At 35.2% G+C, this 13965-nt stretch overlaps 1 protein-coding gene across 1 annotated transcript; it reads right to left on the bottom strand.

The window, feature by feature from the left end:
* Nucleotides 1–6023: 6023 nt before the first annotated feature.
* LOC110711187 lies at nt 6024–6401 on the bottom strand. Its single transcript, XM_021889566.1, has one exon. The coding sequence runs from the start codon at nt 6399–6401 to the stop codon at nt 6024–6026; it is 378 nt and encodes a 125-aa protein (XP_021745258.1).
* Nucleotides 6402–13965: the final 7564 nt, after the last annotated feature.

Raw genomic sequence — 13965 nt, forward strand, 5'->3', positions numbered from 1 at the left:
AAGCTACCAATATTACTCTGCAAATGGTCGACCGTTCTATTACATACCCTTTAGGTATTTTAGAGGATGTTCCTGTTAGAGTAGGTAAATTTTATATGCCTGTTGATTTTATCATTCTAAATATGGAGGAAGATGTGAAAATCTCGATTATTTTAGGTAGATTGACCGTTCCTTCATACTGCACGGGCAATAATAGATGTGAAAAGTGGTAAACTCACACTATCGGTAGGGGATGATAATATTACTTTTAATCTGAATAATGTCCCTAAAAGCCCCATGTTAGAAGAAAAGTGTTATAGTGTTGGTGTGGTTGATGTAAATAATTTTTCTAATAAGCCCCAAGCTCTCTTTAGAGATCCCTTGGAGGTGGTATTTTGTGTTGCATCTTCCGCAGGAAAAACTACTACATGGAAAGATGACGTGGATTCTATAGAAAGAGCTCTAAATTGTGTAGGTCTTGGGTTTGAAGATGAACAAGTGGAGAGAAAGAGAAACAAATTGCAGAGTTTGAGCCCGTAGTGAAAGTCCTACCCGATCAAGTGATATTTAATTTGCTTAATCAAGGAAAAAAACGAAGAAAATCGAGTGTAAGAAGAAGTATCATGCAACAAGTCGTGAAAAACCACGTGGTCGGACTCTAGGGGCGGGCCCGGTCAGGCGCGAGAGCGCGACAACAAAATTAGGTTACTTCAAAATGCCATAACTTTTGCGTTTCTTATCGGATTTTTGCGTGTGACCTATTGTTGGAAAGTTGTTCAAGTCTACTCCAATTCAACTAGAATCACTGAATTATCATTTATACATCAAAAGTTATGATCAAAATAGTGCACCTGACTCAATTTTTTTATCTTTTTCCCACTAACACTTTGTTTCATTCTTGCCCAAATTTGTTCCAAAGAGATGCATTGCAATCCTCGAGGCTTTGGTGACATTGATGTGGTGATGATGATGAGTAGTAGTCACCTTGACTACTAACTTCCCCTTAAGACATTGAGGACATTGTCTGATTTAGCTTAGGGGGAGGTTCTTGTGTACGCATGGTATATCTTTCACCCTCTCTCTTTTAATTTATTTATTTTTTTTCTCTTTTGGTGTGTTTAGACTAGGTTTTTTTTATTGCTTTCTAGGTTAGTTCTTACTACTTTTTAAAAAAAAATAAAAAAAATCCAAAAAATATGTTCCAACGAATTATGAATCATGCCTGTGCCCCTTGATGAAAAATTTTCAAAATTGTTTTGATTCTTGGTTATTGATGATAAATATTGTGGATCAGTTGATCATGATTTAATATTTGATTGGCATGAAATCTTAACATGAGTCAATTTTGCCCAACTACTTGTGAATATAGTGTTTGACTAGTTGATTTGGTGAGGAATGTGTGTTAGTTCCTGGTATGTCAATGAAGTTGAGTATTGGTTTTTAACTTGGAGTAATGTTTGTATGACTCATTATTATGCACATTGAGGAGGACGAAGACGTTTGTTCTTTTAGGTGACCTTTAGATGATATTAGATACATATGTTCCCTTCTTGCTACCCATGTTGTAGCCTTGACTTTTCATTGTTTATTTAGCCACATTACAAGACTAATTTTTCCCCATTGGTTACTAGTCCCAAGCTTGGCCTGGGGGAGCTATTAGGGAGTGAGGTGAGGGAGTTTGTAGTGTGCTTATTTATTGCACAATGTGGGTGGGTTTTGAGAAGTTGTTTCGTTCTTGATTGTGGTTTATTTTTGATGAGTTTGAAAGTTGAAATTCCTTAAAAAAAATAAAGCATGATGAAAAAAAAGAGAGAATAAGTTTTTTTAAAAAAATGTGAACTTCAAAAGAGGAAAAAAGAGCAAAAGAAAAAAATTGTTTCAATGTTAAAGTGTTCTAATTGAAAGTTGCTCAAGAAAAAAATTCAAAATAAAAAAAAATTCCAAGTTGCAAAGAAAAAAAAAAATTCAAAGTTTGTTTGTTTCACTCAAGTTCTATAAATTCATGTGTATGAGTTAAGTTGTATGTGTTGAAAATATTGTTAATATTGGTTGGTTTGTTTGGTGAATTTTTGTAGAGTTGAGTTGAGTTGTGTTGGAGATGATTTGGTCATCATTTATTTTTGACCTTGATTTTATTTATTAGGATTTTGGCTCCCTTAAGCATGACTTTGCTCTCACATTTTCCCAAGTGTTTCCTATCCTTTTACCTTAGCCTTACATTATAAGCTTTGAAAACCTTCCAACCTTTGTGCATAGAGTTGTATGAATGTGAAATTGGTTGTTTATCAATGCAAAGAATGATTTGACATATTCCAAGTCGACTATTAGGTTGAGTGTATGTCTTCTTAAACACACTAGTGCATGAGTTGGGATGACATTGTTCACATATAAAAGGGGTGGTTGGAGAGCGATCGAGTACATCTTTATCAATGCAAAGAATGAGAGTTGAGTGTGTGAGCACTAGTCTTGAATTCTATATGCTCTTGTGGTTTGCTCTATTTGACAATTGTTAGGGAAGATTGGTAGTTAGATGGATTTGATTGATTGACTTTGATACATATTTCTCAGATTTACCTTGAATCGTATTTATTGATTTAAATTGTATTTCGGGTGAAATATTGATTTATTTATTCATTACTTTGCTTAGGGACAAGCAAAGGTTTAGCTTGGGGGAGTTTGATGAGTCTATTTTATATATTATTTTATTCCCTGTCCCATGGTCATATTTGTGCTTATTTGAGCTCTGGGAGCTATTTTTATTACTAATATACATTTTCTAGTGTTTTTGTAGAGTTGATATTATTTTGTAGGAATATGCAGAATTACGGCAATTCCCAAACTTATTTAAGCCACTACGGAAATATTAGAGACGAATCGTATTTTATGACCAAATATTTGAAACCTAAGGTCGAGCTAAAGGAATTTTGGATCGACGATTAAGGGCTCAATTTTAGTGAAGGAGTTCAAGTTTAGCAAACAATATACAAACCAAACAAGTTAGGATTGGGCCAACCTTGAGAGCAGCCCAAGAAAAGACATACTGCTGGGTGTGAGTTTTTGGCGGGCCTGATCGGTCGGACTAATAGCCTGATCAGGCGGGCGTGATGCAGGCCTGTTCTTTAAGTCGGTGAACTTTGTTCAGCTTAGGGGGTTCCGTTATAAAGAGGGAGTAGTAGTAGGAAATCAGCTATTCATTGTTTTTAGGGGGATTTCATAATTTATTTGGGGTTGACTTTATTTTTAGCTTTTACGGAACTTTGGCTCAAGTTTTCTTTAGTTTAGTTTTATTGTCTTCCCTTATTATTAGCTAGTTTATAGTTTGGTTTTTCTTCTTTTATGCTTTTTAGTTTTAAAATGATCAGGCTTTCTTTTTCGTAATTTATGTTCTTCGACCTTTCATACTAAGTTTTAATTGTTAATTTGTTTCTTGTTAATTTATTAATATTCTTGTTTTTATTATGTTTAATTTAATCGTTTTGATTAATTTAGTTTTAATTATGCACGAGTAGTTTATTTCTAGGGTTGTGGGGATCCATGAATAATATGAAGGGATGATTTATTATTGTTGATTGTTAATGTTTTGGGTTAATTTCCTATTGATTGATATAATGCTATGCAATTAGATTAGCGCTGGTTTAATTGTATGAGTTACGCTAAATTGATTCGAGATTCGACAGATGAGAATTGATGTTAAGGCTCAGTTTCAATAGGTAGGTTAATTTATAAATGGTTAAGTCAAGATTCGAGTGATGCGATTTAATACCGCAAGGTTAATATCGTGATTATAATACGCAGTGAACGCCCTTTATAATCTGGTTAATTTATGCATTAATAATTGATTGTTGTCTTTCATCCCGGAGTATTATTTATTGGTGAACCTATGCCCTAGGGTTTTATTTATTTGATTTTCTCTTGGTCTTATTTGCTAAGTTTAATTTGTTTTCTTAGATAAATTCACATAAAATCATATTTGTAACTTGATAATTTAGATTATAATAATTTATTAGGAATAAAAAAAAACATTGTTTTCCTCTGAATTCGACCCTACTTCCCTACCTGTTTTAGTTAGTGGTTTTAGGAATTATTTTTGATTACGTGAGACGACTATAGCCTGTCAATGGTTTGATCCAATCTAACTCCCCATAGTAAGTCAGGGTCGAGTAAGTCTCCCCTCCTACCTTTGCTTGTCCCACCTCATAACTCAGCTTTCTTTATGGCTATCCTAGTGATTGGGCCACCGAAATAGATTGGGGTTTTAACGTTTTTGTCATAGGAATTCCCATGCCGGTTCAAATGGTTGGCAATATAACAGACAATGTTCAGTTTACCCAACCCATAAACATAGTGGCCTAAGATAGCAAGTTCAAAAGATTGGGCGTTATAGTCCTAGAAAATTTTTGGAAGATTTTAGGGACGGGATGGTGGAAGGAAATGGTACTAGCATGTTGGGTGTTAGGGCAAGGTTTTCCCGTCAAGGCATAATAAACCAATTCAGCTTTATAATTTTCATGTTGCAAATGGAAAAGGGATGCGTCAACTTCAAACAAATTAGCAAATTCAACAAGTGTCAATTCAATATTTCTATTGCTCAACCTAAAATGCATCATAGGACCATTTTTAGCTTTACCAATACTTAAGGAAGACAAAAATTCACATGTGTTTTCATAGTAAGTATGATAGTGCATTTTCACAAATTTTCTCATTCTTATATCATTCATGAATCGCCTAACATGATCATAAACACCTAATGAAGTAAGAGTTTCTCGGTGTAACCACCGAGTAGAAATTACCTCCCTCTCATAGAGGTTGAGCAATCTCGCCTTTTGTTCCGGGGTGGTAATGATGATCGTCGGCCATTCTTCCTTGAGTTGTAAGGATTGATCAATTTGTGGTGCGGCCCTTGATCTAGAACCTTCGCCCCTTTGCATGCTTGATCGTATGCTAACCACGATTGAAAATGGGTCTAAAATTTTTTGTTTCATAAACAAACAAAGTTAGTATAGGGATGAAGAGGGTGAAGAGTAGATGAAAAATATGGAAATATATTTGAATTTGGGTAAGAAATGAGGTAGAAATCTTAGATAGAAGGTGAGTGAAGAGAGTTTTCTAGAGAGAGAAGGTATGGAGGTTGAGTAGGAAAAGGAGGAAGAAAGAAAAAGATGATGGAAGAAGAAAGGAGAAAGAAAGAACGAAGGAAAAGAGAAGGAGATTCGAGGGAAGAAACACGCGCCCGCCCGGGCGGTTGATTGCCAGGTTGGGCGAAATTTTAGCCTTTGAAAATTGATCCTCGTGCCCGGTAGGGCAGTTAATCGCGCGGTTGGGCGATCGAACTTCAAAATGTCAGCCTTCACTCGCGCCCGGTCAGGCGCTGGTCGCCCGGTCGCCTGCCCGGGTAATCTTTTAAGGAACTTCTTTGTCGCTTGATCGGGCGATTTGATCTTCTTTTTCCATGCTATTTCTCGCGCCCGGTCGGGTGATTTTTGCTCTGAAATTAGCTTCCTTTTCGCGCTCAGTCGGGCAATTCTTCGTCTTCCAGATGCATGCTCTCGCGCTCGATCGGGCGCCCACCGCCCGGTCAGGTGCGCATATAGCGTTATTCTCTGATTCTTCTCTTTTTCTTCGAAATTTGGCTAACTCTTGGCTCCAAACCTATACAAAAACACTCTAACATGCGTAAAATTCCTTCTCTTCTTTTTATAAGAAAAAAAAGAAAAGAAAAATTACTCTAGAAAGCAAGTAAATACGGGTTGCCTCCCACAAAGCGCTGGTTTATCTAGGTCTTGCACGGCCTCCTTACCATATGTAGATCAAGATGAGGTAGAATCGATTAGGTGAAGTAATTCAACTACACCTATCGTAGCCCCTTCATAGTATATCTTCAACCTTTGGTCATTTACCTTGAAAACACCTCATTTTTCATCATATAATTCCACAGAACCAAATTTATTTGCCCTTTTCACAGTGAAAGGACCTGACCACCTAGACTTCAACTTTCCAGGGAAAAGTTTAAGCCTAGAATTAAATAACAAAACCTTATCTCTTTCTTAGAATTCTCTCGGAAGAATCTTCTTGTCATGCCATTTCTTGGTTTTCTCCTTGTAGACACATACACTATCATAGGCTAACAATTGAAACTCATCTAACTGGTTAAGTTGAAGAAGTCTCTTTTCTCCCGCTACCTTGGCATCCATATTGAGCCATTTGATTTCCCAATAAGCCTTATACTCTAATTCCACCGGGAGATGACATGCTTTCCCATACACAAGTCTATAGGGTGAAGTACCAATGGGGGTCTTAAATGCGGTTCTATATGCCCAAAGTGTGTCATACAACTTATTACTCCAATCCTTCCTAAACTTTGCTACCACCTTCTCCAGAATAGCCTTAATCTCTAGGTTAGAAACCTCAAATTGGCCACTCATTTGGGGATGGTAAGCTTACCCTGTTTTATGGTAAACACCATACTTCTTTAGAAGAGTATTTAACTTCCGCTCATGAAAGTGAGATCCTCCATCACTAATAATAGCTCGAGGGACACCAAATCTAGGAAAAATGGTTTTCTTGAAAAATTTGTGGACCACCTTAGCATCATTGGTAGGTGTGGCAACGACTTCTACCCACTTAGATACATAATCTACAGCTACAAGGATATAACGATTCCCTTTTGGAAAAGGATAAGGTCCCATATAATCAATACCCCAAACATCAAAAATTTCAACTTCTAAAATACCAGTTAGAGGCATCTTATGTCGCCGCGAAATATTGCCAGTCCTCTAGCAAGAGTCACAAGATAGAATAAAGGAATGAATATCCTTAAACATGCTTGGCCAATTGAAACCCGACTCATTAATCTTTGCAACGGTCTTGTGGGGCCATGATGTCCACCATAGGGTGAGTTGTGGCATCTAGTAAGAACACCATGAACTTCCCATTCGGGAACAGACCTGCGATTCTGCGCACTCCTACGAAACAAAAAAGGTCATCCCAAAAATAATGTTTCACATCATAAAGAAACCTCTTTTTCTGTTGGTAGGACTTGTCAGGAGGTAGTGTGTCGCCTACCAAATTATTGGCATAATCTGCATACCAAGGGTGTTGCTCTACAACTGCAAACAAATGGTCATCAGGAAAGGAATCATCAATAGGAATGGAATCCTTACCCTCATCATACCTGATCCTCGATAAGTGATCTGCTACTACATTTTTTGCTCCCTTTTTATCTTTAATTTCAACATTAAAATCTTGGAGCAAAAATACCCAACGAAGAAGCCTAGGCTTCGTTTCCGCCTTTGCGATCAGATATTTCAAAGCTGCATGGTTGGTAAAAACGATTAGATATGATCTAAATTTTTCTAAAGCATAAATTACAGCAAGAAACTCCTTCTCTGTGGTAGCATAGTTGACTTGAGCCTCATCTAAAGTTTTACTTGCATAGTAAATAGCATGCAAAACTTTGTTCTTCCTTTGTCCAAGCATGGCTCCTACTGCAAAATCATTGGCATCACACATAATTTCGAAAGGGAGATCCCAATTGGGAGCACATATGTTAGGTGCCGATATCAAAGCCTGCTTAATCCTGTAAAAAGAGTCATGACACTCGTCAGTAAAATCAAATGGGGCATCCTTGAGTAAAAACTGAGTTAGTGGTTTAGCAATTTTGGAAAAATCTTTGACGATAAAACCCCGCATGACCAAGGAAACTTCTAACCCCCTTAACATTAACTAGTGGAGGTAATTGCTCAATCACTAAAACTTTTGATCTATCTACTTGTATACCCTTATCAAATACAGTATGACCTAAGACCACACCTTTTGTCACCATAAAGTGACACTTTTCCCAATTTAAAACCAAATTACATTCTTCACATTTTTTCAAAATTTTAGTGGGACTAGCTAGACATGCATCAAATGAAGACCCATACACACTAAAATCATCCATAAAGACTTCCATGATAGACTCTATGAATTCAGTAAAAATGCTCATCATACAATGTTGAAAGGTAGCAGGGGCATTACATAATCAAAAGGGCATCCTACGATATGCAAAAGTACCATAAGGGTATGTAAATATTGTTTTCTCTTGATCTTCAGGGTGAATTTTGGAATTTGGAAAAATCCTCAGTACCCATCCAAATAACAGAAAAATTTATGATTAGCTAACCTTTCTAACATTTGATCAATAAAAGGGAGAGGGAAGTGATATTTTTTAGTGGCAATATTTAATCTACGATAATCAATGCACATACGCCCCTCTGTTACAGTTCTAGTGGGAAGTAATTCATTTTCTCATTTTTTACCACTGTCATCCCACCCTTTTTAGGAACCACCTGTACAAGACTTACCCACTTTGAGTCAGAATTCAGATAGATAATACCTACATCAAGTAATTTCATAACCTCCTTCTTAACGACTTCCTGCATGTTAGGATTTAACCTCCTCTGCGATTGAAACATGGTTTGTGATTGTCTTCTAAATGTATCATGTGCATGCAAAAGTTAGGGCTATTACCCTTGAGATCATCAATATTGTACCTAATTGCTCTTTTGAGGGTTCGGAGAACCTCTAGAAGTTGGGAAGTTTGGGGGTCATCGAATGCAGTACTAATGATCACGGGGTGCAATTCCTATTCATCTAAAAATACATATTTCAAGTGAGAAGGGAGAGGTTTAAGTTCAGGTTTCTTTACCTCCGAGGAGTACGAAACCTAAACTAATTTTTCTACCTTATCTCTCTCCTTAGGGTCAAGCTGCTCATTTGCTAGAGCTTTTTCAATAAAATCCACCTCATTGCTCTAAATGCCATCATCACTTGCAGTAAAATCACAACAAAGTACTTCCTCTAAGGGATCCCTTGCAAGGACCTGTGGTAAGCTATCATTGCAAATAATATCAATCACATCAATAATATAGCAATTGTCCTCTAATATAGGAACTTTCAAAACTCTCCCTAAAGTAAAGGTGATATTATCATCCCCGACAAAGAGAGTGAGTTTTCCATTTTTGACATCTACAATGGCTCCTGCAGTGAGGAGGAAAGGTCTACCTATTATTATAGGAATTTGTGTATTTTCAGCCATGTCTAAAACAATAAAATCTACAGGGATAAAAAATTTATCAACTCTGATAGGGACATCATCTAGAATACGTAATGGTTATTTAACAGAATGGTCTGCCATTTGTAAAGTAATATTAGTAACTTTTAAATCACCCATGTTAATCTTTGAACACTAGAACCTAAATCACATAATGCTTTATTAATGAAAAGATTTCTAATATGACAAGGTATAGAAAAACTACTGGGATCCTTTTATTTTGGTGGAGATTTATTTTGTAGTAATGCACTACATTCCTCATTAAAAGCTACAGTCTCTACCTCATTAAAGGCTCTCTTCCTAGTCAATATATCTTTCATAAATTTAGCATATGCGGGAACTTGTGTAATTAATTATGTGAAAGGAACTGTTACCTGCAAATTTTTGACAACCTCCAGAAACTTACCAAACTACTTATCTAACTTACTCTTAAGGTGTCGATTCGGGAATGGAAGTTTGATGGTAGGGCTTTGGACTTCTCCAATTTTATCTTTATTTTTACCCTTCAATTTATCAGAAGAGTTAGTTTTTTCCCTAGGGCCCTGCAATATTAGGAACAACATTATCAGGAATAACAATATTTGTAATGATAGGTTAATCATCTTTGGGCATAGAAGGCCGATCGTATAATGAACCACTTCTCAGAGTGATTGCATTCGCGTGATCTGTAGGTTGTACTGGCTGTGTTGGAAAGGCTCCCTGCTGGCGAGTTTGCAGAGTAGAGGAAATCTACGCAATTTGATTATCTATAATTTTATTATGAGCAATCAACGTATTAATTTGTGCATCCTTACTCTGCATCTGCTTTTGCATATTAGCTAACATAGTTTTAATTTCAGCTGGGGTAGGATCAGTAGGTGGGGCTGGAGTTTGTTGTGGGGGTCTCTAGTTAGGGAGTTGATAATATTTCTGTTGTTGTGGTTGTTGTGGGGCTTGTTGTTGTGGAGGTGGAGGGTTTAGCACATTGGTACTTCCGGTAGGAAATGTTTGGGTGGTTCCGGAGACCAGGATTATAAGTGTTGGAGTATGGGTTATTTTGCTTATAAGCTTTAAAGGCATTAACTTGCTCCACGGGACACCTAAAATCTTGTGCTCAATGACCTACAATTCCAAAATTTTCACAAAAAGCATCAGAATTAGTATTATTAACAGCAAAAACATTAACAACGGAAGATGAATTAAAAGTAGTAAGATTGTCTAGTTTCTGGCTAATAGAAGTCAATTGAGCTTGCAAAAAGGATATACAGTCGATATTATGTTTCCCCTTATTTGCAAATCCTCTAGGATTCCCATACTGGTAATTATGAATAGCCATCTCATCGATAACATTGCTTTCTACATCCTCTCGTAAATTCATGAATCTTCCATTTGCTGTAGAGTCCAGAATTGATCTTGAAATATTTCCAAGCCTTTTGTAGAAGGCTTGGATTAACTGCCACTGTGGTATCCCATAGTGGGGCATTCTCTATGCATATCCTTAAATCTTTCCTAAGCTTCATATAAAGATTCGTGAGCATCTTAGGAAAAATTGTGGAGTGAGCTTTGCAACAAAGCGATCTTCTCTGGAGGATAATACTTATTATAGAAATTTAAAGCAAGTGATTTCCAATCAGTAATACCAAGTGCAGTTTTATTCAATCCATTATACCTTAATTTAACTTTACCACATAAAGAAAAAGGAAAAAGAATCTTCCTGATTTAGTCCTGTGTGACCCCAGCTTGTCTTATGGTGTGGTAATATTGGCAATAATCTAGAATACGAAGATTCGGATCCTCATTCTTGGTGCCGCCATATTGCTTCCTTTCGATCATGATAATAAACCAAGGTTTGATGTCAAATTGCACTTCTTCGAGATCTTGTGGAGGGGTAAGATGTGGGAGCTCTGTTAAGGAAGGCTGCGAATAATTGTTGAGCTTACGAGGTGGAGCAGCAGTCATATCTGATTCTTGATATGTAGATAGATCTTTGTCGCTTGAATTAGATGGGGGTTCCAAAGGTATATTACCTTCAGAACTAGCTCATACTTGACTTAAAAGATTCTTCTGTCTATGGAAAGAACGTTCAATTTCAGGATCGAATGGAATGTAACCTGATCTAGAACCATTAGGCATAAACACATAACTAAACAAACTAATATGAGAAAATATCCCAACGAACTTGCGTTCTCTGAGACTAAAGAAAATAATTTAGATTACAAAAATAATCAGAAATTAAAATAAAACCGTTTTCCCGGCAACAACGCCAAATTTTGACAAGATACTAGTCGTATCACCTAATCAAAAGAAATTCTTAAATCCTTTAACTAAAGAAGATAAGGAAGTAGGGTCGAATACATTGTTCTTTTATTTATAATAAATTAATATAATCTAAATTATTAAGTAACAAGTATGAATTTTATGTGAATTGATCTAAGGGAACTAATTAAATAAGCAAGTAAAATAAAGGGAATAAAATCAATATAATAAAGCCTAGGGCATAGGTTCACCAATAAATAATATTCCGGGATGAAGGACAACAATCAATTATTAATGAATAAATTAATCAGATTATAAAGGGCTTTCACTACGTATTACAATCCCAAAATTAATCTAGCGGTATTAAATCACATCTCTTGAATCTTGACTTAACCGTTTATAAATTAACCTGCCTATTGAAACTAAGCCTTAACATCAATTCTCATATTTCGAATCTCAAATCAGTATTGCATAACTCATACAATTACTATGCCTAATCTAATTGCATATCATTAAATCAATCAACAGGAAATTAATTCAAACACCAATAATCAACAATAATAAATCATCCCTTCATATTATTTACGGATCTCCAAGAACCCTAGAAAATAAACTACTCACACATAATTAAACCTAAACTAAGCAAAGCAATTAAACAAGACATAATTAATAAAACCAATAAAATTACGAGAAGTAAAGGGATGAAAATCGTTACCAAAATAAACGGAAATTATGAATTGCATAAACCAAAGAATCTTGAGAGAACAAATTGCTAAGAAAACTTGAACTCTAAAATCTGGAAATTAATTAATGAAGGACATCCTAAACTTCCTTAGCAAAAGAGTATTTTTTATTAAAGCAAGAATTTCATAAAATAAAACAAAAGCTAAAAACGCTCCTAATCACTCTACAAAAACACGCGCCCGGCAGGGCGTCTGACTGCCTGGCCGGGTGTACCTCTGGGCTGCTGTAGCTGCTATCTCTCACTCGGTTAGGCGAGTTACCGGGCATGACCTTGGACTCCTCGATTGGGCTCTTAGCTTGGCCCTATCTGTACATTTTCTTTATTGAATCTAATAACTTCGGTCCATTGCCTCAGTTTCTTCTTCCTTATCGAGCCCTTAATCACCGGTTTGATTACTACAATACGGTCCTGGGTTTCGGAAGATGGTAATATGAGTGCGCTCCACATCCAATGCTCGTAGTGGCTCAAATAATCTCGAAAAATGCTCAAAATCCGCAGTTTCTTATAAAACAATACCAAAGCTACGGAAACACTAGAAAACGCATATTAGTAATAAAAATAGCTCTGTAGAGCCAAAATACTCCTAAATATGACCAAAGGACGGGGGGGGGGGGGGGGTAAAACACTATATAAAATAGTCATATCATCTAGAGGTGGAGCATGTTCAGGCGGGGGTGCGCGGCTGCGTTGGGTGACGGTGGAGAAAGAGGCGCCAGATGCTGGTGGTGGGGCTGGGGTGGCTAAGGTTAGTTTTAGGGTTTTTTTTTTTATTTTTCTTTTTTTCAACCAGTTAGATGATGAAACGTATCATTCTTGGACGGAATAAGTTAAGTGGTAGTAAAATCTAAATTTTTAATTTTTTTGTGGTATTAAAATAAACTTTTTTTTTTCGTAGTGTTAAAATCCATTTTCACGTTATTTTGTGGTTTTATAATTCAAAATTTCCTTTTTTAGTTTAGACCATATAATATTAATTTTCTATTGCTTGTTAGAAATTTTTTTTTTTATTATTTTTATTGAATCTATAAAATAAAATAAAAAAATATTATATATATGATTTTTGCCGGATAATATGTTAAAGAATTTTTTTTAATAGTTTAAACACAAATCCTTAATCATTATTTGTACTTTTTATCTGATAATTGAACTTACACTCTCAAATCTCATTGGTTAATGTTTCAATCTTATTTGGAAATTTTAATTCTAAGATAAAATGTATTTTTTTTTCCGTTGGTCAAAATAATGTCTTTGTTTATGTTATATCATTTTTCGGATATTAGGATAAAATTTATAATGTGAAAAGATATTTAATTGTTATTTAAATAATTTAAATAAAATCACTTTTCGTAGAATCGTAGTTATTTTATCTACAAGACTCATATAAATAAACTCTCAAATTCCATTCGTGAATTTTGCTTATGTGGCAATTTATTTTTTAATTATAAAATAAAATGTGAATCTCTTTTTTCATTGGTTGAAATAATGTCTTTTCGTATGTGGCATTCCAAATGCCTTGAAAAAAGCATACTTTATTTATATATACTAGATATAAGCCCGTGTGATACACATTTTTGTAAAAAAAAACAAATCTCACAAACGATATTTTTAGATAGTTATTTGGAAATAGATTTTAAAATTAATAACTAAATTATAAATATTGTATCTTAATCGTCGGATTTTAGAATAAAATATTTAATGTTAAAAGATATTTTTTTAAAAAATATAATTTAAATCCTAATTTTTCTTATTAAAACTAAATTCTCAAATCTCATTCGTTAATTTTTCTTATTTAGATTTTTAAAAAAAAAAAAAAACTTCGTGTAGCATTGTTCTCTTAATTAAATAAAAAAAATTGATCTTGTTATCTAATTTTATATTATATAATACGAAGTACTCTGTAAGTCTATATTACACA

This window comes from Chenopodium quinoa, unplaced genomic scaffold, assembly GCF_001683475.1.
Source record: "Chenopodium quinoa cultivar QQ74 unplaced genomic scaffold, ASM168347v1, whole genome shotgun sequence".
Taxonomy (NCBI): domain Eukaryota; kingdom Viridiplantae; phylum Streptophyta; class Magnoliopsida; order Caryophyllales; family Amaranthaceae; genus Chenopodium; species Chenopodium quinoa.

Coding starts and splice junctions, on each gene's coding strand:
- LOC110711187 (XM_021889566.1), bottom strand. CDS start 6,401: ATGAGTGGCCAATTTGAGGTTTCTAACCTAGAGATTAAGGCTATTCTG.